This window comes from Mus caroli, unplaced genomic scaffold, assembly GCF_978045245.1.
Source record: "Mus caroli unplaced genomic scaffold, Mus_caroli_1 scaffold_15, whole genome shotgun sequence".
Taxonomy (NCBI): domain Eukaryota; kingdom Metazoa; phylum Chordata; class Mammalia; order Rodentia; family Muridae; genus Mus; species Mus caroli.
This window is the reverse complement of record NW_028227270.1, coordinates 44,789,316-44,810,567: the sequence shown is the minus strand read 5'-3', so window position 1 is coordinate 44,810,567 and position 21,252 is coordinate 44,789,316. Positions and strand designations below refer to the sequence as shown.

The following is a 21,252-nucleotide window of genomic DNA, read 5'->3' as shown; positions in this document are numbered from 1 at the left end:
TGACACACACCTGCCTGGTGACACACACCTGCCTGGTGACACACACCTGCCTGGTGACACACACCTGCCTGGTGACACACACCTGCCTGGTGACACACACCTGCCTGGTGGCACACACCTGCCTGGTGACACATACCTGCATGGTGGCACACACCTGCCTGGTGACACATACCTGCATGGTGGCACACACCTGCAGTGCCTCCACTCACAAAGCTGGGGGAGTGAGATAGTAGTTGTAGGCTACTGTGGATTGTCTAATGAGTTCCTGCCCATCTACACCAACTAAGTAAGGCTCTGCTTCAAACAACGCACAAATAGTGGGCATGATGGCACATATCTGGAAACTCAGTCCTTGGATGTGAGGATGATAAATAGTGACTTCCTTGCCTTGTCAAGACCAGCCTGGGCTAGAGGACGCTCTGCTTCTAAAACAAACAAATCCTCACCAATAAAGATTGCAAGGCCTTCTACTGCCTCATTCGAGTCTTAAGCATTTTTGCTGTGTAAACTTTAAAAAGGGAATATTGTAGACATCTAGACAAGTGGAGCATGAAACATTGTGAATGTTCTCAAAGATATTTGAGTACTAGAACAAGCCCTCAAAGCAACCAAAGTGTTATAGTTTGTGTTAATTAGGAAAACAGTTGCTGCATTCAATTCAGAAACCTAGAAAAATTTCACCAAACTTCTTTTTGTACAATTTTATTATTTCTAACCCAAGGAATACTAATATAAGAGATATTGCTATAGAGGCTGGACTGTTTTTGTACTTAATTAATCCAAGCCACATTTTATGAAGCCAGTAAAATTGCTTACAGAAGGCCAACAGAAAAAAAAATCAAAGACATTGGCCAATGTGGGCAGACACACTGGAGAGTCTAATGTAACCAGCTGTCTGTTTCTGTCTCTCTGTCCTGTTTTTCCCTCTGTTATGACTTTGGCATACCCTTTAGCCAGATGAAATAATCAGAGAAAACATAAACTGGGGCTCATAAAAAATGTTGATTGGACCAGAAAAGAGCTCTTAGATTTATGATATATTGCTTTGGAAAATAACAAAGGAGGGCCCATTTAAAGTGAGTATAATGTTGTAATATATGTGAGTGAAAATATTAAATTACTTTTTAAAGTAGTGTGTTCTTCTCAAGTTATCTATAGAGTCTATGGATTCACTTTTATTTTATATGGCTTATTCAGTATACAAAAACCTGAGCACATGGATTGGCTTCCTCCCAGCATCCCTATCATTCCTTTAATCTCCTTTCTAGACATAGCTATGCTCATAATTGATTGAAGTCCTGGAGACAGACTGTATCTATGAATTTGCATATGAATTTGTCTCATACCCGAGATGATAAATTTTGCTGTAGCTTGTTTATTTCATTTAACACTTAAAGGAGATTTGCCTATAGTGTATTTATAGAGCCTGATTATTAAGGACAAAATAAGTACATACTATTTCTTAGTATGCAGTATTACTCAGATTAGCTCCTTATTAATTTAACCATTTCACTGTTCATGCCACATGGCAAAGCCTTTCATATTACAGACAATTCTACCATGAATATCCTAGTATGCCCATCTTTTCAGCAGAGAAAGAACATGACTTAATGTATGACAAGATCTTGGAAATGTGGTGGTGGTGGTGACTGTGATGGTGGTGGCTGTGGTGGTGTTGGCTGTGGTGGTGGCTGTGGTGGCAGCAGTGGGGTGGTGGTGGTGGTGGTTGGGTGTTGGCTGTGGTGGTGGTGGTGATGACTGTGGTGGCTGTGATGACTGTGGTGGTGGTGGTGGTGGCTATGGTGGTGGTGGTTGGATAGTGGCTGTGGTGGTATTGGCTATGGTGGTGGCTGTGTTAGCAGTGGTAACGTGGTGGCTGTGGTGGCTGTGGTGGTAGTGTCAGAGATCTGTCCTTTATGTATTTGCTTTTGGTTTTTCTTTTTCTTGGCTTATTTTATACATCATATTTTTCACTAAATATGACAACCACAAGTTCTAGGCTAAGAATCTATAAAAATCATTTTTTTTTTTGGTATCATCGAAGGGGAGAGGTTGGTTTTTATTGATAGATCTTATACTTACCTTTGATTCTAGTGCTATAGCTGTGTACATAGAACATGCTGGCTTTATGCTTTTGCAGACAGGATAAATGGACACCCTAAAATGCAGATTTATACCATAGTGCCAAACTATGCTTAGTATTGATCTTTGGCAGAGTAATAGAAACTATGGCAATGCATTCCTATACAAATATCTCTTACATTGAGAGCAGCTGGCACTTTTTCTGGACCTAACAGACAATTAATTACACACCTTGAGGTCACTTGATACTTAGGACTGCTATCCTACTGTGCACAGCTTATCTGTTTAACCTGCCTCTAAGTGATCAATGTAACAAACATTACTTGCATTGGATTTCTCAATGTAAGCAATTTAAACTAATGCACAGCTACAACCTTAAATTATACACTCTTCTATACCCTTGACCCAAGAATAACATATGTACATGTGTGATGATACTCATTTGCTGAAAACAGAAATATTAGGTTGAACGCTGTCTTACCAAATAAATATCCATTATAAATGTTGAAGGCATATTGCTTGGTAGACAATTATGTTTATAATACTGTTGCTTATTTAGGCCAGTTGAAGTCAGTGACTTGATCCCTTGTAAACCTCTGTTAAAGATTTCTGCAAAGTGTATCCTTTATTCCTTCCCCATGTGGAGCTTTCTGTGCTGTTCAGTAAAAGAGGGAACAAAGCTCATTGTTAGAGACAGATACTCAGACATGGACATAGAGCCTTAGGCAAGCACAAATTCATACCCAAAAAACAGTCAGGGATGATAAACAGGGAGAGCAAAGTAGAGAATTCATCTGGGCTCATTCTTGGTCAAGTGACACCAAGAAGACGTGGCTTATTGGTTTTTGGGTAATAAGAAACCCATATATTATTGGTGACTTGGGTTTAGTATTAATGTATTCAGGTTGTCTACATTGTGGTGAAAAATCTTTAATACATTACATCTGTGAATCTTGGAGTCTTGTGTGAAGAACATGTGAGGCTGTATGAGGAACATTAATACATCGGTGAAGCATTTTGGAGCACCAAGGTTGAGGGGAGAATAGCATGAACCCTTATGAGCATAATGGGAAGATCCCAGAGACACAGACAGATACTCACCCAAGACAGACACAGGGACAGATTCACAACATTCATGCAGGCATAGATCCAGACTCTTATAACAGACAGACAGAGGACAGTGGAAGACATGGAGGGATCAAATATGGGTTCCCTCTTGGTCAAATGGTACCATGAGAAGTACTTTATTGATTTCTGTCATTAATGCAAAATTGACACATTATTGGTGACTTAGATTTATTACTAGTGCACACAAACTGATCACAATAAACAACTATAATATTGTGTGTATAAATATATACATATATATATTTGTATATGTATAAATATGTGTATTTGTATGTATAAGAATATATACATATATCTTTAAGAATACACACACACACACACACCATCTTTGGGAAATGTCAAGTTCACACATCTTTAATAATATTAAATCAGCTCACTACAAAGAGCCAGCAAATATTTTCTTTGTCCATGTGTGATGTGATTCTCATTTTTTTTTACTGTGGCTTTTGTCACAGAGAAGAGGCTGATTACAAAAGGTAAATAAAGATATATGTAGTTTGTAAGAATTTTAGGTCCCCAGCAATGATGTTTTTTATGTAATTTGTACTAACAGTTTGCAAAGGGAAACTCTCCCCTTTGAGAGTTGAGTCATATCCTGTGGATCTGAAGCAATGGGTGGTATTTAAACCTCACTGGTTCCTCCTACTTTCACTCTAAGTCTCTGCAGTTCAGAGCTGCAAGTGCTCAGTGCTGAGCGGGTGTTGCTCTCCCTTGGAGGTGAACAGACACTTATGCTGTGTTCTGTGAAGACAGCCAAGTCTGGAGACACAGCTCTGCCCAGGGTGAAAGATGATTTGTTCGTTTCTCAAGCACTATGCTAGATAGCTACAGGCTGAAAAGTTTCTGCAATTTACCACTCGTTTGTCATAAGGTAAGTGCAAGGTTTGGATTTACTCTTTAGGTTGTGGCAGCTTTAAATGCATCTGGCAGTTTCAGGATTGTGCCTCAGCAAATGTCTTCTCCCTGAGTACTGAGCATGGTAATTATGAGTCTGACGTTTGTATTTTGGGCTTAACATGCTTTGCACCTATGAAAGACCTAATGTAAGGGATCAGTATTTTCTTGGCACTTGTTTATGAAAACAGGCAGAACCTTGGTAATGCTGAGACTCTGTTAGCTTTACGTTGCTTTAGATTGCTTTTAGGAATTAGTTATTTCAGGATATCAGTTTGGGGGTCTTTTTCATTTTGTTATCATATAGTTTCTATTAAAGGTTATATCAAATTAATATTCAAATAAATAAAGGTTTGCATTCTTTCCTAAATGATTATGGTCCTTTACTAGCATAAAAAAGAAGGTCTCGTTAACTGAAAAGTTAAATATGAGAAGGGAGCAAAAGCCTCTTGTCCTGTCATGTGTGGACTTGGACCTGAGTGAGAGGCTATGGACTTAGGAACTTCAGGTTGAGCTGTTTTAACATGTATGTGAGCTTGTTTACCACATCTTACTTTCTCTGTTGCTGCGAGACAGTCATGGTACAGGTTGGTGCATAGAGAAATCTGCGTAGAAAATGACTGACAGCTTTGTTTGCTAATTTGTTTAAGCTAAGAGGTTGGGATTAAAGATAACTGATTCAAGAAACTGACTTTAAATGTAGAATTTAGGGCAGGTGTCTTGTGTCATTTAACTTCAGATGCTCATATTTAGAGCCTTCAACTTCATTTGACATGGAAGAAGTAGCTAATTTGATTTTGAGAGCTCTAGCTATAAATTTGTAGGATAGTAATGAGTTGAGTTCTTAATGTACTAATGACAGTTGGTATTATAAATGCTTTCTTCCTAATTGACTCACTGTCATGCTTAGGAATGCTTCATTTCTGTTCAAATTTATATACACTATAAAACTGCTAGATTCTAACTAAAACATAGAGGTTACTTTTCACTAGAAATATAGTCAATAATTAATATTTTTGCAAAGGTCAAAGGGTTGATGAGTTGATGGAAGGAAAATGAGTTTCCGCTTCTTTAGAGGATGAGTTAAATTTATTTTAACTTCCAAGCATATTTGAAGGAGTACTTCGTACTTGAGAACAAAAGTTCTATTAGAAAATGGTACCACTATGAGAGCATTCTGAACCTTAAATGGTTAAAAAAAAAAAAAAAGCAAAGACCTACATATTCTCAAATCATGATACATGTAATAATTAGAATATTTGAGTGCTAGAATATACATTATACTCTGCCTTTTTAAACATGAACAAGGAAGGAGATATTCTGATTTATCAAACACTATGCTGGAGGCAATTCACATAAAAGAGTATAACAAAATACACTGTATTAAAGCAAAAGAATGTCTAATTAATTATGCTTTGCCTTGCTTCTGGGTTCTTATTATGGATTACAGTGGCCAAACAAACTCTTGGCACGGATTGGAACTCAATCTGACGTGATGTTATCAGATCCAGAGGTTCTAATATGTTATTTCCAGCAGTGTTTAACAGATCGTGCCATTGTCTGACGTGGCTGACCACAGAGGGTAGCATGGCAGTTCCCCTTGTCCTTTCTTGTGCCCCATTCTTTGGCTGTTTTCCTGGTTCCCTTCCTCTGCAGAGTGGTGGGCTGGTGGTACGAAGAGCACACACAAACAAGATAATATTTCATTTCTCAACCCACATGCTAATTTAGTTGAAAAAAATCGGTGGAAAACGAGCCTGAAAGAACCTGCAGGGTTCAGGCTTGAGGAAGCCCTTAGATCTCGGAAATAAAGAATCTATGCATTTCTAAGGGGTTGTTTCTGTGTTTTATTAAAGGAGAGGAGTTTGAGATGTTAAAGATAGTCAGCACTTTACTTTAAATGCAGTATGTTTCTTTTTGGGAATGGAGGTCTCATTTCTTTTCAATTTATAAATTAATTTTTCTTGTTAATATTCAAATGATATAAAGTGTTTCACAAAGTTAAGCTCTAAGAAATAAAGAGCCCCCAATTATAAGTCCCAGTGCCATTTTAATTTCAAATAACACAAGGAAAGTCATTCTCAAAAAAAATGTTTATTGAATGGCAATTCAGTGTTTTCAGCTAAAATCAATATATGCTTTGTCTCTACTGGAAGCTAAGTCATTGGAAACCAAGCATGTTTTCCTTCTCTTATATTTTTCTCTTAATAAGACCTTGAGATATTCTTAATGAAGAACCAAACATAGGAAAAAAAATTACAGCATGATTCTTCTGATTTCTGACACATTAGATTCTATTGTCTCTACTGAATCCCGTTGAAGGAGAAAGGCAGCATACCTGGTGTAAAACATGCGTAATAATCTCCTCCATTTTGCATGTTTCCTCTAAACACTGATGTACTATGGAGACCAGGCTGGTCTTGAAATTGCAGTCTTCTTATCTCACCCTGCAAAGGGCTAATCAGCTCATCTTTTTAAAGTAAAAATAACAGCAATAATGATGATGATAATAATATTCACAAAACCCTGTTGACCATGCTTTTAAGTAGCCATTCTTCAAAGGGTTTCAGAGAGCTCAGTACCTTCTCTACTCAAGCTTCCTGTACTGGGGACTCTTTGATCTGGTCTTACAAGGCCTATGTCTATGGGATAGTCTTCAAAACTCATTATTTCTTAGCAATTTCCATAGTACAAGTATTCCAATATTTAGCCCATGAAAATAAACATGATTAACCAGTGTTACTGTCTGTTTTAACTTTTGAAATTGTGGCTGATGCATGCAGTAGGCTGTTTGCTGCCTTTGTTGAAAATGTCTACAAAAAGATATGTTCTCCAAAGTCTTGCCTTTGAAAAAAGAGACAAAGAGTACTCCCAATAATAAACAAACAAATAAATAAATAAATAAACCAATAAAATTCCAACCACTTCTGTTAGAATGGACGTGGGTAGTTTATATTATGGATCTCTACTCTTATTAAGGTCAATAGTAAGAAGAAAATATGGCTTTCATAATTATAGAAGTTAGTGTCATCACTGTACCAGTGACTACAATAGACTTTTTTAAAAGAAAATTTAGCTCTAAAAGTCTGTTGATAAGATTAGAAACCATTTCCTGAAGAATTTTCTTTAAAGGTTATTTCATGTTTCTAAGAATTCAAAACATAAAGACCATTTCTTTTCATAGAAAATGTAAGTTAATGAAAAGTATGAGTTACTCTCATGGACTGGCCAGCAATGTTGCAGCTTCAGCAGGTGGATGGAATTGATTGTGGTGCTCTCATATGACTATAGCCTAGCAGTGCTTTGCAAACAAGTTCATGTTTGCATTAATTTAAAAACCTCTGTGAAGGAACAGTTATGCTAGGAGATGAAGGAAAATGACGTGAGGTAAAAACCTTTGTCTGGGACCTAAGGAAGGAGACCGCACATAGAAGAGATCAGAAAAGAGTCAGTACTTGTTCGCATTGTTGACGCCCTCTTGTTTAGCAGGCAACAATTATATAATATAATATAATATATATATACCAGGTATCCCCCACCCTGGTACATCAAGTCTCTGTGAGACTAGGCACATCCTTCCCTACTACAGCCAGACAAAGCAGCCCATATAGAAGAACATATCCCATGTACAGGCAACAGCTTTTGGGAAAGCCCCAAGCCCTTATATTTTTAAAATTTATTTTCTCACACTTATTGACTGTGGGTGTTTACCAAATATTGGTTAGTAATCCAGTGAACTCCAAGGTCAGTGAAGCAGTGTGATCCTTTTGGAAGGGTTCACAGACATCTTTGTTATAAGTATCAAGCATTGTATTGAATGTGCATTTGTTATAAGCGCAAATAAACTCTGGAGATGCCCTGCTGAGCTTTAATCCCATCTTAATTTAGTATAGATACACAAATCAGGCACGGGTGTCCATTTGCTTGAGTCATTACAGTAATGGGAAAGCATTAGTAATACATATCCATGGCATTTTACAGGTCACTGAACACAACCATGCAAGCTCTGAATTCTTTGATTTACAAGTGCCTCTTTTCAAGGTGATGATGAGGACAGTCATGATGAAGACTTTTACTAGTTGTTCAGTTTATTCTTATAACTGCCGTATAACCATGGGCACTATTATAATTTTACTCCCTTTTTACAGCCGGGGAAGGTAAAGTGTATACAAATCAAATCACTTGTCCCTAACATCATACAAAGGATGAAACCAAGTCTGGGTAGTCCGAATTCAGAGCAAGATAGCAGCCCAACTGTGTTGTTGTCAGGCATTTGAATTGAGTGCTAGAAAATGAAATGATACAGAGATGCTAAGGGAGTCAATAATGTTAGTACATCTAATCATGTTTGTAATGTGCACACCTTCCTTCTAAGTGGTAGGGAATCATAGGCAGGGATAGGTTGAAGTTGTGTAGGAAGTTATGTAAGATGTGGTTAGCATTGGGCAAATATGCTAGGAAGTAGCTAAAGTAATCCATTCTTCTAAGTAATATGAAAAGCCTTTTTGTTGTTGTGTTTTTAGGTGGGGGATTGGCAGGAACTGTGGAATGTGTTTAAATCACCTGATAAGCTTGTTTTGGGCTTTGAGGAAAAATCCCTGTTGTGTCTACATTTGTGCATATACTCCTGATCCTTTCAGTGAATGCTGGAATGGCATTGTCCAAGGCCTTTATGCAGCTTTGTCTTTTTATCTGTATGGCACAGAAAGTGCAAACCATGATCACAGTATTAGAAGGCCCTACAAACAAAATTAGTTTGAACAACAATATTAAAAATCATGTTCAGTGACTGGCAGAAACATATTTGTTTCAAAATCTGAGAGCAGAAGCCTCCCTGCTTACACACATCTCTTTAAAGTGCTCAAATTTACTTGGCACAATAGAACAATAGAATACTTTCCAAAATGATGGTGGAGTTTTGGGGCTCCACTGAAATGGTGGAGGAAATGGTGCAAGTTTCAGAGAGAGTATTAAAAGACTTATTGCTTCAAGTTTTCCAAGGGATGGGGGGAAAACAAAGTTTTTTTTTCCTGTAAAAATATTTGACCAAGCACAATTAAATAGGTTCAAGTGTAGACAATGGAGACAGCTCTATTGGGAAAATTGCATGTTTGGCATTCAATCAAGCAAGCATTATAAACAAAAGGAAAAAAAATCATCTCAGTCAGCACGTAACTACTAGTTCCTTGGTTATAAACAAAACATCACTCAGTGACTTTGGGAAGACATTCCCTTCCGTGGTGTGTAAGGACCTGGTGATATGGAAGTGCATTTGTTTCCTGTGGCTTGTTAGCAATTTCTCTATCGTAGAAACAGTGTGTTCCTTTCAGTTGAATAAAATCCTATTGTGTATATGCATCACATTCTCACCACCCATTTTTCTGTTGATGGAAATCCAGACTGCTTCTATTTCTTAGCCTTTATGATTGTTATGAGAGTCAATAGGGATATGCAGGGTGCTCTTCATGGTATAGGACATGGGTTTAGGGGCATGTACCCTACCATGATATAGCTGAGTCATATGGTCATTTCTATCTTTAGCTTGTTCAGACCCCTTCATGCTGATTTCCATAGTGAATACATCAGTTTACAACCCCACCAACAGTGGGTGATTCTTTCCCCACATCCTCACCCTTGTTTGCTTTGGGGCAGTTGGTCATTCTGACTAGGGAGAGATGGAATCTCAAAGTGGTTTTAATATGTATTTCCCTGATGGCTAAAGATGCTGAACACATTTAAAAATATTTGGTGTTCATTTGTGTTTCTTTGGAGACTAGTCTCTTCAGTTTATTAGCTCATTTATTAATCAAAAGAATAAGGGGATATTTAACTCTTGCAGTTCTTGTATATGTTCTAGATATTTTGTTTAAAACTGAAAAGTAGCTCAAACTCAGGAAAATTAATAGGTTTTGTCATATTCAGAAGATCTAGATTTTTAAATTTTATGTGCAGCTATTACATGTGGGTGTGAGTGTAGCATAGGTCATGAGACTAGAAAGGGGACCATGAGATATGTAAAAGGGTAGTTGGAGTAAAAACTAGCTTATAGAAACCATGTAGCACAGAGGCAGCAGGGAAGCTGCTGGGGAGAAAGGGACCAGCAAGAATGGGGCAAAAGGACAGAGTGGAGAAGGAAGAGTGACAGACACAAGGTATGAAAATGCCAGAGTGAAACTTATTGCTTCCTGTAGTAATCACAAAAAGCTAATAAAAGCAAAACTTTGAAGAAAGAAGAGAGAATAGGAGAAAAGAAGGGCAGGAGAGGATTCTAACTGATGGCAAGACCTTCCTGGGTCCCCGGAAACCTTTAGGTTGAGACTTGGCTCCACATTCCTAATCAGCTAGTCCCTCTTGAAAGTTTCCTTGTTCCTTTTTCCACTTCATGTTTCCCATACACTATCCATTATTTTTGCACAATTTTGTGGAAGTTTACAGAAGATTTTGACTACTGTTTTAGGCACAAAAACAAGAAGAAAGTTAAATAGCACTCATGCTGGCATATGCCTGTATTAAGAGACTATGCAAAGTGACACAGAAGGGCTAGTTCCATGCCAACTGTGGCTACATTGTGAGTTCAAGGCCAGGCTAGGCTACATGAGGCCTTGTTCCAAAATAAAAAAATAAAAATAAAAAGGAGAAGAAAAAGAGGAGGACTTTAATGAAGGAAAAACAGAAATCCAGGTATCAGTTTTATATTAAAATAACCCATAAAAAGTGGTTCCACATATTAAACCAGCCATACCCACATATTAAACCAGCCATACAATTTCCATAATATTTTACTTGACCTGAATAGTGAGCAATGCCTATTCACAAAATTTTGAATTAAAAAATTAAAAGTGCCTTGGAGAAAAGCTAGCCATGCTTTCTCATTTTGCAAGTGAAGATAACTTTGCTGCTGGCTAGTCAAATGAGTTTCTTAAGGCTGTACATCCAGCTTCCCAGAGCATAGGAGAATACAGCCCACTCCCCATAGCACAGCAGAATACAGCCAGTTCCCCAGAGCACAGCGTAACACAGGGTTTTCAGCTGCATCTTGTGATTACTTTGCCCTGTGAATCATCGAGACCAACATCGTCTAATTTAGCATTTAAGTGGTCCTCCAAAGTTTCACTTTTTGCTACAGTCTTAATTCTCCACACCTTGCAGCAACTTCCTTTTAGCCAATAAATAATTATCTTGTGGGGGGCTTTGGGGGTGAAAAAGAATATATCTTTTAAAAAGATTTACTTGCTTTATTTTTCTGTGTATGAGTGTTTTTACTTTGCACCATTCTGCCTGGTACCTGCAAAAACCAGAACAGGATATCAGATCCTCTGTAACTAGAGTTTCAGAGGGTTGTAAAGTGCTGAGATGTGGGTGCTAGGTACAGAATCTGGGTCCTTTGCAGGAGCAACAAGTGAGGCATCTCTCCAGCCCTGGGAAAAATATATGTTAAGTTCCACATGAAATACTTTCTCATGCCTGAAACTATGCCATTGGCTTATTACTTAGTACTGTGGACACATTTTTCATCAAAAGAGTTCACGTTTAACCAATCTCTTACATTAAAGACTTGTTAGACTTTCTTACCTCTTCCTATTCTTCCTATTCTAAAAACCAATGTGCATTCAAACCAACAGAAAAGTTTATAAATGCTAAAGTTCTGTTAGTAAACAATACATATTCAACCCTTCAAGTCACCTCAACAAACAAGAGGCAGCCATGGCTAAGCAATGCCTTCTGTAGTAATCAACCACAGTTATGGAGAAAGTAGCACTGCTGTGACTCTGTCTCCACCCAGACTGCAGCACTTAAAGGAACAAGTCCTTTATGGTTCTGGATGGACCATGCTGAGATATTCCTTATGGGGCAATTCTTCAGCTTGTATCACTGTACATGTTACCCTGTGAGTCTTGATCAGCCTTCATCTGCTCAGGCCTGTGCCTCTGGGATTCAGATCCACTGGGCTGCGAATAGAGATCAAGGATACATATTTTCAGGAAAGCACTCATGGCATACACTTTGTTATCCTGTGGTCCAGCACATATCACTGACGTCTTCTCATCAACTTGGACAAAGCATTCGAGGGTGAGCAGAGCCGTTTAGGAAGATATGAGTAGAGAAAAAATTCTACAGGAGACCTCATAAAGCACTGCCTGCAGTAGATGTTGTGCTCAGCCATGTTTCCACTCAGCAAACAGGGTAAGAATCGTGTGTATATGGCAGATGTGTGGGAGATGGGGGACAGAAAAGGAGAAACGAAATGCAGCCAAGCCTGACTGCCCTGATCCTCAAAGTATCAGCATCAATGAAAGCTAAGCCTTAAGTTAGGATGAAGTGAAAACAAATGCCTGAAGAAACCGAGGTTGTACTGACAAGGAATGACTTTGTCATGTTCCTAGGAGTGTGGGTGCTTTAGAGAGAATTAACATGGTCTTTCTGAAAATGAGAATTAGCTGTAGAAGAATTCTAGACTGGTGAGAAAAGACTGTGTGTGAGATCCCTCCTAGTGGAGTTAATAGGATGAGAAATCCATGTGGCATGGGCATTAATAAGATTCACATTCTCAACTAGAAGAACTGGGCTTAAATCCAGACATACCCGAGGATGTAACTAAATGTTAGACACCCTGGGTAGACCTCCAGTGCAACAGGAAGAAGAAGAAGAAGAAGAAGAAGAAGAAGAAGAAGAAGAAGAAGAAGAAGAAGAAGAAGAAGAAGAAGAAGAAGAAGAAGAAGAAGAAGAGGAGGAGGAGAATACTTCCAATCTTCTGGTTCACACATACTTTGTGACCTTGAGTAATGTTGTTTTGCTGTGTTGTTTTGTTTGTTTTACATTAGCTTTCTCTACCCAAAGTGAGAATGCAAATCCTCTCTATGGAATAAACAGGATGTTTCCTCAATATCTGTACTCAGCACTTTGCCTATGATCATAATTCAAGCACACAGTAGTCTAGCAGTCTGTGGTGCCATCAATTCATGTTAGACAGTCAAGAAAAGAAAAAAGCTTGCAGTGTGCAGTGGAAATCTGACTAGCAGAGTGATCTTCTGGAATGTTGCTTACAAGATCCTGTTTGTATTTCCTTGAACTTCTGTAATTGCTTTCCTGAGTGTTTATCCAGCTAAGATTAGTAGGGTAGGACGTATTGTCCTACAGAACTGACAGGATGCTGCTTAATCCTGCTTTTGCTAGGAAGTAGGAACAGCTTGGATGGTTTACTCCTGGATGGGAAGGATGAGTCCAGAAGTAAAGCATCAATCTGCTGACTGTTCTATCAGTAAACACACATACACATAAACGTACATACACGTACATGCACACGCACACACACATTCACACGTGTATACACACACACACACAAACACATACACATACGTACATGTACACACACACACATGCACACACATACACACACACACAAACACACATACACATACACACACACAAACACACATACACACACACACACACACACAAACACACACACACATACACATACACATACATACACACGCAAACATACACACACATACACACATACACACACAACTATAATGAATGCCTTCATATTAACATCTCTTGGATTTATTGACATTTCTCTGGCTTTCTAACATGTGAATTAGGAACCCAACAGAGGAGTAAAGTATATAACTTCCCCTCTGTGATTGCCAGATTTTAATAAAACTCTAGTCAGTGTTATGACTTATTTAAGAAAAGCTTATTTGCATAGTCATGGTGACATCATTCTTCTATTCTAGCTTTTAGAAATATTAGTCAGTATTGGCCACATTTCCAGAGAGCAAAGCTCTTGTCCACAATGCCTCTATCTCATATGCACACTTCCTTTTCAGCCCTTCCCCTCCTGGCATGCAAGGGCACAGAAGTGTTTACTCAAGAGCTTATGTGCTAGAAAATATGAGGTCACAGGTAGAACTCAGAATGGACATAATGCATCCTCAAAAATAACAAAATGTAAGGTAGACTGAGTGACACTGTAATGGTCTGAAAATTGCTGAGGTAAGACCCCAGACTCAGATGGTAAGTAAAGACAAAGAGTGGTTATTCTGCAAAAACAATCAGCATGCAGGGGTGAACAATTCTTTGAAATAGCCTTCCTCCAGGGAACTCTATTGAAGGATTAGGTAATGTAAAATTTTATTGGTGGGTGCTAGGGGGTCACAGGTGGTCAGTGGTCTGCATTCCTATGTCATGAATGTTTTAACCATAGGTTGAGATAGGGCTTCCCAGTACAGATGACCTATCCTGAGATAAGATACTTCCCCATTTTTGTGGTTATCCCCAGGATGTTCTTTGCAAGAGGGTTTTATGATCTTGTTCAGGATTTTATGGTCTGTCCCTGGAGCTGATGTCTTATGGCCTAATCTCTGGGACTTATGGTCTGTTCCTAGAACTGGTGTTTTACAGCCCCATTTTCCCCCCTCAAAACAGGCCTGGTCCTTAAATGGAGACAAATGGGTTTATGTTGTCCTTTTCAACACATGACAAAGTACAAGACAATCCAGGGTATGATAGAGAATCTAGTGGTCAGCTTCTTATAGTCTTCTCTAAGAAAGCACCTTTAAGCTGGGACTAGAAATATGTAGAGCTAATTTTGCTTTATCCATTATTTGGGAATTAGTTAATGAAAAAAGTTAATGAAATGGATGTGATATATCTAGCACAGTGCCTAGCACAGAAGGTGTAGTGACTGAAGTTAGCCTGTGAGACTGTAGGTACTGCCTCTGGCTCTGCCTTGGTGAAGTGTAGGTTCAGCTGAGGTTGGCTGAGGACCACCGTGGCTCTACCTTTGTGGTTGGCTCTCACTGAGTGTTCTCTGTGCATGGATTTCTACTTCATTCAGTATTTCTTGCAGAGATGCATACCTTGTCCCTCTCCTTTCTTGTGTTCTAGTCCCCCTTTGTTTGGCTCTGGTTCTCTGCTTCCACTGGGAGTGTATACATTCATCTGGAATTCCAACCCAACAGGCTTTCTCTTGTACATGATATTCCTGTCTCTCCAGTGATCGGTCAGACTCTGCTTTGTTCCATCCTTGGGCATCTTAACTAGTCAGGCCTTGGTCATACAGTCCCCAGCTAGGATCAAAATGAGTTTTATCCACTCCTAAGGTTTTGCAGTTCCTACTTCTTTATTTTCTCCTCCTATCTCAAACTCAAGTTTTATTTGCTTGCTTGCTTTTGTTTTTTTGTTTTTGTTTTTGAGATAAAAATCATGCTATGTAATCTAGAATGGACTAGAATACACAGTGTAGCCTAACTAGCCTCTCATGTGCATTCCTCCTTTTTCAGAATAGCAGTCATGAGTGCTGGGATGGAAGGCATGCATCACAACACTCATCTTTGTGATTCCTGCTTGCGTGCTCACTTGCAGAGCGATGGAGTTAATACCAGATGTATTATTTCTCAAACTATACTCCAGCTCTGCCACTTTAGCCCTGTCACCAGGCCCCTTATCTCTGGTGACTGCCTTGTGGGTAGTAGATGAGATTTCAGTCTCTTGCTCCCTGGCGGAGCAGGTGTTTCTGCCAAGCCACCCACTGGTCAGTGGAGCTTGGGTAGCAGGAAGTGGGGAAGCTGCACTTGTCATTCTAGTATAGCCAATTCCTCGTGGAGTGTGAAGCAGGCTGTAGTGCATTATAACAAAACAGCAGCAGAACAGAGAAGGATTAAGACTGTAGCCTCTTGGGCCCTCCCTGAATCCTTTGCCTGGGAAATGTATAAGAAGTGAAGTCTTACCTCTACAGGGTTCTTTGGTGTGGGTGAGGACGGGGGGGGGGGGGGGGGTTCTCCACCACGGGTAATAGGAGTCTTTCTCTCTGCCCTGTAGTTCCTTTTTTAATTAATTAATTAATTTGGTTTTTCTTTTTTTTTTTACTCTTATTTTTTTAAATTATGTATTTTCTTCATTTACATTTCCAGTGCAATCCCAAAAGTTCCCCATACCCTCCCCCCCACTCCCCTCCCCCTCCCACTTCTTGGCCCTGGCATTCCCCTATACTGAGGCATATAAAGTTTGCACGACCAATGGGCCTCTGTATAGCCCTAGCTGGCCCGGAACTCACTTTGTAGACCAGGCTGGCCTCGAACTCAGAAATCCTCCTGCCTCTGCCTCCTGAGTGCTGGGATTAAAGGTGTGTGCCACCATGCCTGGCGTTGTTTTTGTTTGTTTGTTTGTTTGTTTGTTTGTTTTTTAATTTTGTTATTTTGCTCTGTAGTTCCTAAGGTTTGGGGTATCCAAGCTGCTGAGAGCTCTGAGGGGAAAGATGATATATTACTTATCTTGTTGCTGTGACAAAATTCCTAACAGGGAGCAACTGAAGGGAGAAAAGGGCTTTGTCTGTGTTAGGGTGACTGGATATGATAAAACACCATGACTAAAGCAGCCTGGGAGGAAAGGATTTATTTGGCTTACACTTCCACATCGCTTTTTGTCATCAAAGGAAGTCAGGACAGGAACTCACACAGGGCAGAAACCTGGAGGCGGGAGCTGATGCAGAGGCCATGGCGAGGAGGCAGCCACACTGTGTTCACAGGGCAGAAACCCAGAGGGATGAACATTGGCATTTGACTCATTTTCTCCATTGTGCCCATTCTGCTACTCCACCCTGTAGGATCCTGACACCCCCACTCAGGATGTCCCTTCCCTTCTCCAGTGAAGTCTCTGTAAATGCCTTCGCAGATGTGCCCAGGGGTGTGCACCTCAGATGATTCCAGATCAAATCAACTTGAAAGTGAATATTAAATATCACAGATGGTTACCTGCTTCTCTCTTGGAAACACCTTAACAGTGAGGGGTCACAGGATCGAGCAGGATTTCTAGAAGAGTGCCCTTGGGGAAAGGTACCTTTATTGACCTAGCCTGCTTTCAGATTTTAGACACACAACCAACAAAATAGTAGCTTCTTCCTTGCAGCTGTGTCACCTGGCCCTCGTTATCAAAGTGTGGGGTGTTTCTATATGTGTGACTGCTTTATTGTAACGCTGTTATATTCTCAAATGCTGCATTGACAAAGACAGGTAGTTGTAAATTGTTTATTATACTTAATATATGCAGTGTGAATGACTTTTGTCATGAAAGACCTCATAAGCCACTGAAAGATAAAATCATTTTCATGTTAGGAATAGATAAAAGTGCTTACACTATCTAGACTTGAAGTTTATCTTCTGAGTAGTTTCTTATCGAGTTTCCATTTGCTGACCTACTGAGAAGCTGACAGAGTTCTTGCTGCTGTATTGTTACCCACCATCACCTCCTACTGGCTTTCTAAGCAGGCATGGTGGGTGAGGCGAAAAATAGGGCACATCTGAGAGAAAATAGGTGACTGCACAAAAGACAAGCACATTTCTTCTGCTGTCAAAATTAACAATGAAAATGAAGATTGAGAACATCTGCTTTAATTATGCCTGTGGCACAGGCTGTTCTGTTGTTTCAAGATTTCTGCCAGAAAAAGAGAGAAGAGATACCTGCTAGTCTATCCCTAGCTTCCCCTGGAGCTAAGTCTAATTTGATTTTATTTATATAAAAAAGCTCAGTAAGTGATGTCTGTGTGTGATATGTATATACAATGCTTATGTGGTATATCTGTGGTGTGTATGTATGTGTGAGAGAGATGTGTATATATGATATCTGCATGTGATGTGTGTGTATACGGGCATGTATTTTGTATGTGTGATGTCTGAGTGCGATGTGCATTGATTTGTTTCAGTGATATGTGTTCTTTGTGTGTGCATGCCTATGTTAAGTGTGTATCTGTGATGTGTGTGATGTGTCTCTTTGATGTGTGTTGTGTGATATACATTTAATATGTGTGTGCTGTGTGCTTGATGTGTGTGGGGGCACACATACATGCCATGATGTACATGTGCAGATTCAGAGGACAGTTTTTGGCAGTTGGTTCTTTTTTTTCTCCTTGTTGAGGCAAGTCTCTCTCATTTCTGCTGCTCTCTGTACTTCAGGCTAGTTGGCCATTAACATCTGGGCAGTCTTTGTCACCACCCAAGACTTCACTGTAGAAGTGTTAGGATTACAGATGCAAGCCCCAACATCTGGCTTTCTGTGAATTCTGGAGATTGAACTCAAGTCATTAGGTCTGTGCAGTAAGTAGTTTTACCCACTGAACTCTCTCTCCAGCTTGTCAGTGACAGTTTTAGTTCATTGGGTTTGTCATTTACAGCTATTTTTCTGTGTATGCAAAGAGTGAGTATGTGTCTGCAGGAAACTCACTCTCTCTCTGTATGTGTATATGTATGTGTGTGTGTGTGTGTGTGTGTACATGCTCATGTATGTGTACATGTTCATGTCTATTTACGTTTACAGGGAGACAAAAATGCCACTTCAGCCACCATTGTATCTCAGGATCCTACTTTGGTGGGTTTTTTGTTTGTTTGTTTGGTTTTTTTTTTGCTTTTTTTTTCTTGATTTCTTGCTCAGATTTCATTTCTATTTTTTTAATCGAAAAAAAAATACAATATATTCTGATCATAGTTTCCCTTCCCCAAGTTCTTCCCTGTCTTCCACTCACCAACAATATTCCCCCCACCTCTCTCTCTAGAAAACAAACTGTCTTGTTTTCTGAGAGAGATTCTAACTGCAACTTAGAATTCCATTATTCATCTAGGGTATCTGACTGTGAGAACCAGGGATTCACCAGTCTCTCCTACACAAATTCTGGGATTGCAAGCATGTATCAATGAGCCAGGCTTGTTGTGAAGTTCTGGGATCACACTCCAGACCTCATGCTTGGTATACACTTTACATGTAAACATATCTTCTCAGCCCCCAGATATTCTTATATAAACCACCATCAGTTGTAATTTATTGTCACTCATTTCTTTTGGGTTATCTGGGTAGCCCTGGAGTCTGTAAAATGCATACACATATAAACAACTTTTGGTGCTTTCATCTTTCCAATTTAACAATTAGACTTTAATTAACGTAGGTGTTACAATATGGAAATGAACTATTCAGGCATTCACTTATTCGGCAGATATACTCACAATTTGATCTCACTGTGATGTTTCCCTGTAATGACATTCTTCCTCAACAGGGATGTGGTCAGTGTAGTAGTCTGCATTGTTGTCCTTGATACATGATGTGCCTTAAAATACATATCGTGTATTTTAAGAAAATACTATGTAAACATTTCATGCTAAAAATTGCAATGACCATGAATGAGCATCCTGTATTAAAGAAGTTGATCTCTAAAAATACAGACTAAATAAATGTTTACTACAAACTATCTTGAAAAGTGAGGCTTGTCATGGAATTAGCCTCTCTGGCAAAGTGTCATTTTTTAATTTGCACAGAGAAGCTAGGACTCTGAAATTTTACATCTTTCTTCTTCTTCTTTTTTTTTTTACTTTCTGTTTTTGAGACAGTTCCCTATATATAGTCCTGGAACTCACTCTGTAGACTAGGCTGGACTCAAATCCACCTGCCTGTGTCTCCTAAGTACTGGGATTAAAGATGTGCAACACAGCACCCAGGTACAATTTCCTTTTAAAGAAGTAAACGACCATATCGTCTGTACGGATTTACAAGTATTTAACTGCAGTAGAAACATTTCACAGGACAGAGACAGAACAACTAAGGGAGAAATGTTAGAGGAAGAGAAACTTCCAAGAGCCCTGAGTTGAGACCTTTGATGGTGAATTACTCCAGTTTCTTTTATGAGCCACATGCCATGGGATCAGCTTCCCTTTTCATCTACAGTAGGGTTCATTTCTCTGTGAATATTGGAGGGTCATTCTTTTTCAATGATCAGTTGCTAGGAGCTAGAGAGATGGCTCAGCAAGTGACTGTGCCTGCTGCCAAGCCTGGTGAGCTGAGGTCTATCCCTAGGACCCAAATGATGGAAGAAGGAAGGGTCCCCCACAGACTGCCCTCTCACCTGCACATGTATTCCATGGCATTCACAGAAGCAAACACTCAAAACAAGTAAAATGTAACAAAAACGTTAAAATCAGTTACTGGGTCTGTATTATAGGAAGCACTGGAGCCATGCCACTGTACATGACGTGCATTTGTATGGTATCTCAGAGCCCTCTGGAATGTGAGTATAGAGGAAGAAAGTGTCTCTCAGCATCAATCTGATTGGCTCTGACCCTAAGGGCAAGTACTGCCAGCCAAAATTTGAGAACTGTAATACACTGGGACCTAAATAACCCATCAACATATTAACCGTGCCTTATTTCCTTGGCGTGTTGTTGTTGTTTTTAAAAAAATATTTTCAGATTATAAACATAAAAATGCATTTTTAGATTATAAATAAATGACATACATAGGAAATTACATACATAAGCACAATTCTAATTTCATCAGAGGGTGAAACAAATCAGCCATTGTAACAAATAGCAGAGTGAATATTGTGATGGGATGGTACTCACTGATTAAATTATAGGAAATGGCCTTGCATGTAAATCACAGGCAAATCACATGCAAATCACATGCCTATTGCTTGCTTTGGTTTCATATGAAGTTACTAACTTAACTTGGATCCAGTAATGAATTCAAGTTGAGCCTTGAGTTCCTACTCAAAAAATGGCATTGCTGCGGTAAGAAAGTGAGAATCCTCAGTCTGCAGTAAGCCAGGGACGGGAAACCTGGTCCCTGCCCCTTATCTTACCTGCAGTTGTTCAACATTAGGCATTTTCCATAGTGACTCTGCTTTCATGAACCAAATGATGCCACAAAACTGCCCCTGGTGCTTTATGACTATTAAATTAGACTGTAAAATAAAAAAAAAATTAACACACTGCTTCTCACTAAAATATATGCAATATGTGTTGATATAGAAAACAATAATCCTGGGAGGCTTTGAGAAATTAGTATGAAAGTCACAAGTACATCAGAAACAGAAATGTCATAAACACAAGCATGCAAGCAGAGACTCCTTTTGCATCCTTGACTTTTAAATCTCACCACTCATTCCCAGAGTCCTCTTTGCAGTTGTGACTTCCCCAATTCTTCTCTTCCTTAAAGTGTAATCATTTCCTGTGCCTTTTCAGTCCTTCATTTCTCTACGCCTGGTTTATAAGAGAGTCAGTGTGGCTAAGTCTGTATCAGTCCATTGCTCATGACCAGCCTATCCTCATATTAGCTACATGGAGTTGTCATAGGGTAAGAAAGGTAACAAAGACCCAATGATCT

At 39.3% G+C, this 21,252-nt stretch overlaps 1 protein-coding gene across 9 annotated transcripts in view; it reads left to right on the top strand.

Annotated features, from left to right (window-relative positions):
- Mctp1 (multiple C2 and transmembrane domain containing 1) overlaps positions 1-21,252 on the top strand; it is a 633,933-nt gene that overhangs the window by 186,732 nt on the left and 425,949 nt on the right. For 2 of the 9 annotated variants that reach the window (XM_085830941.1, XM_085830939.1), the window contains exon 1: positions 3,880-4,081. The exons of the other annotated variants lie outside the window; for them this stretch is intronic. In XM_085830941.1, the coding sequence (XP_085687067.1) occupies positions 4,025-4,081 (57 nt within the window). In that variant the 5' untranslated portion in view covers positions 3,880-4,024. Of the gene's footprint in view, positions 1-3,879; positions 4,082-21,252 lie in introns of those variants that run through there. 9 annotated transcript variants of the gene reach the window in all.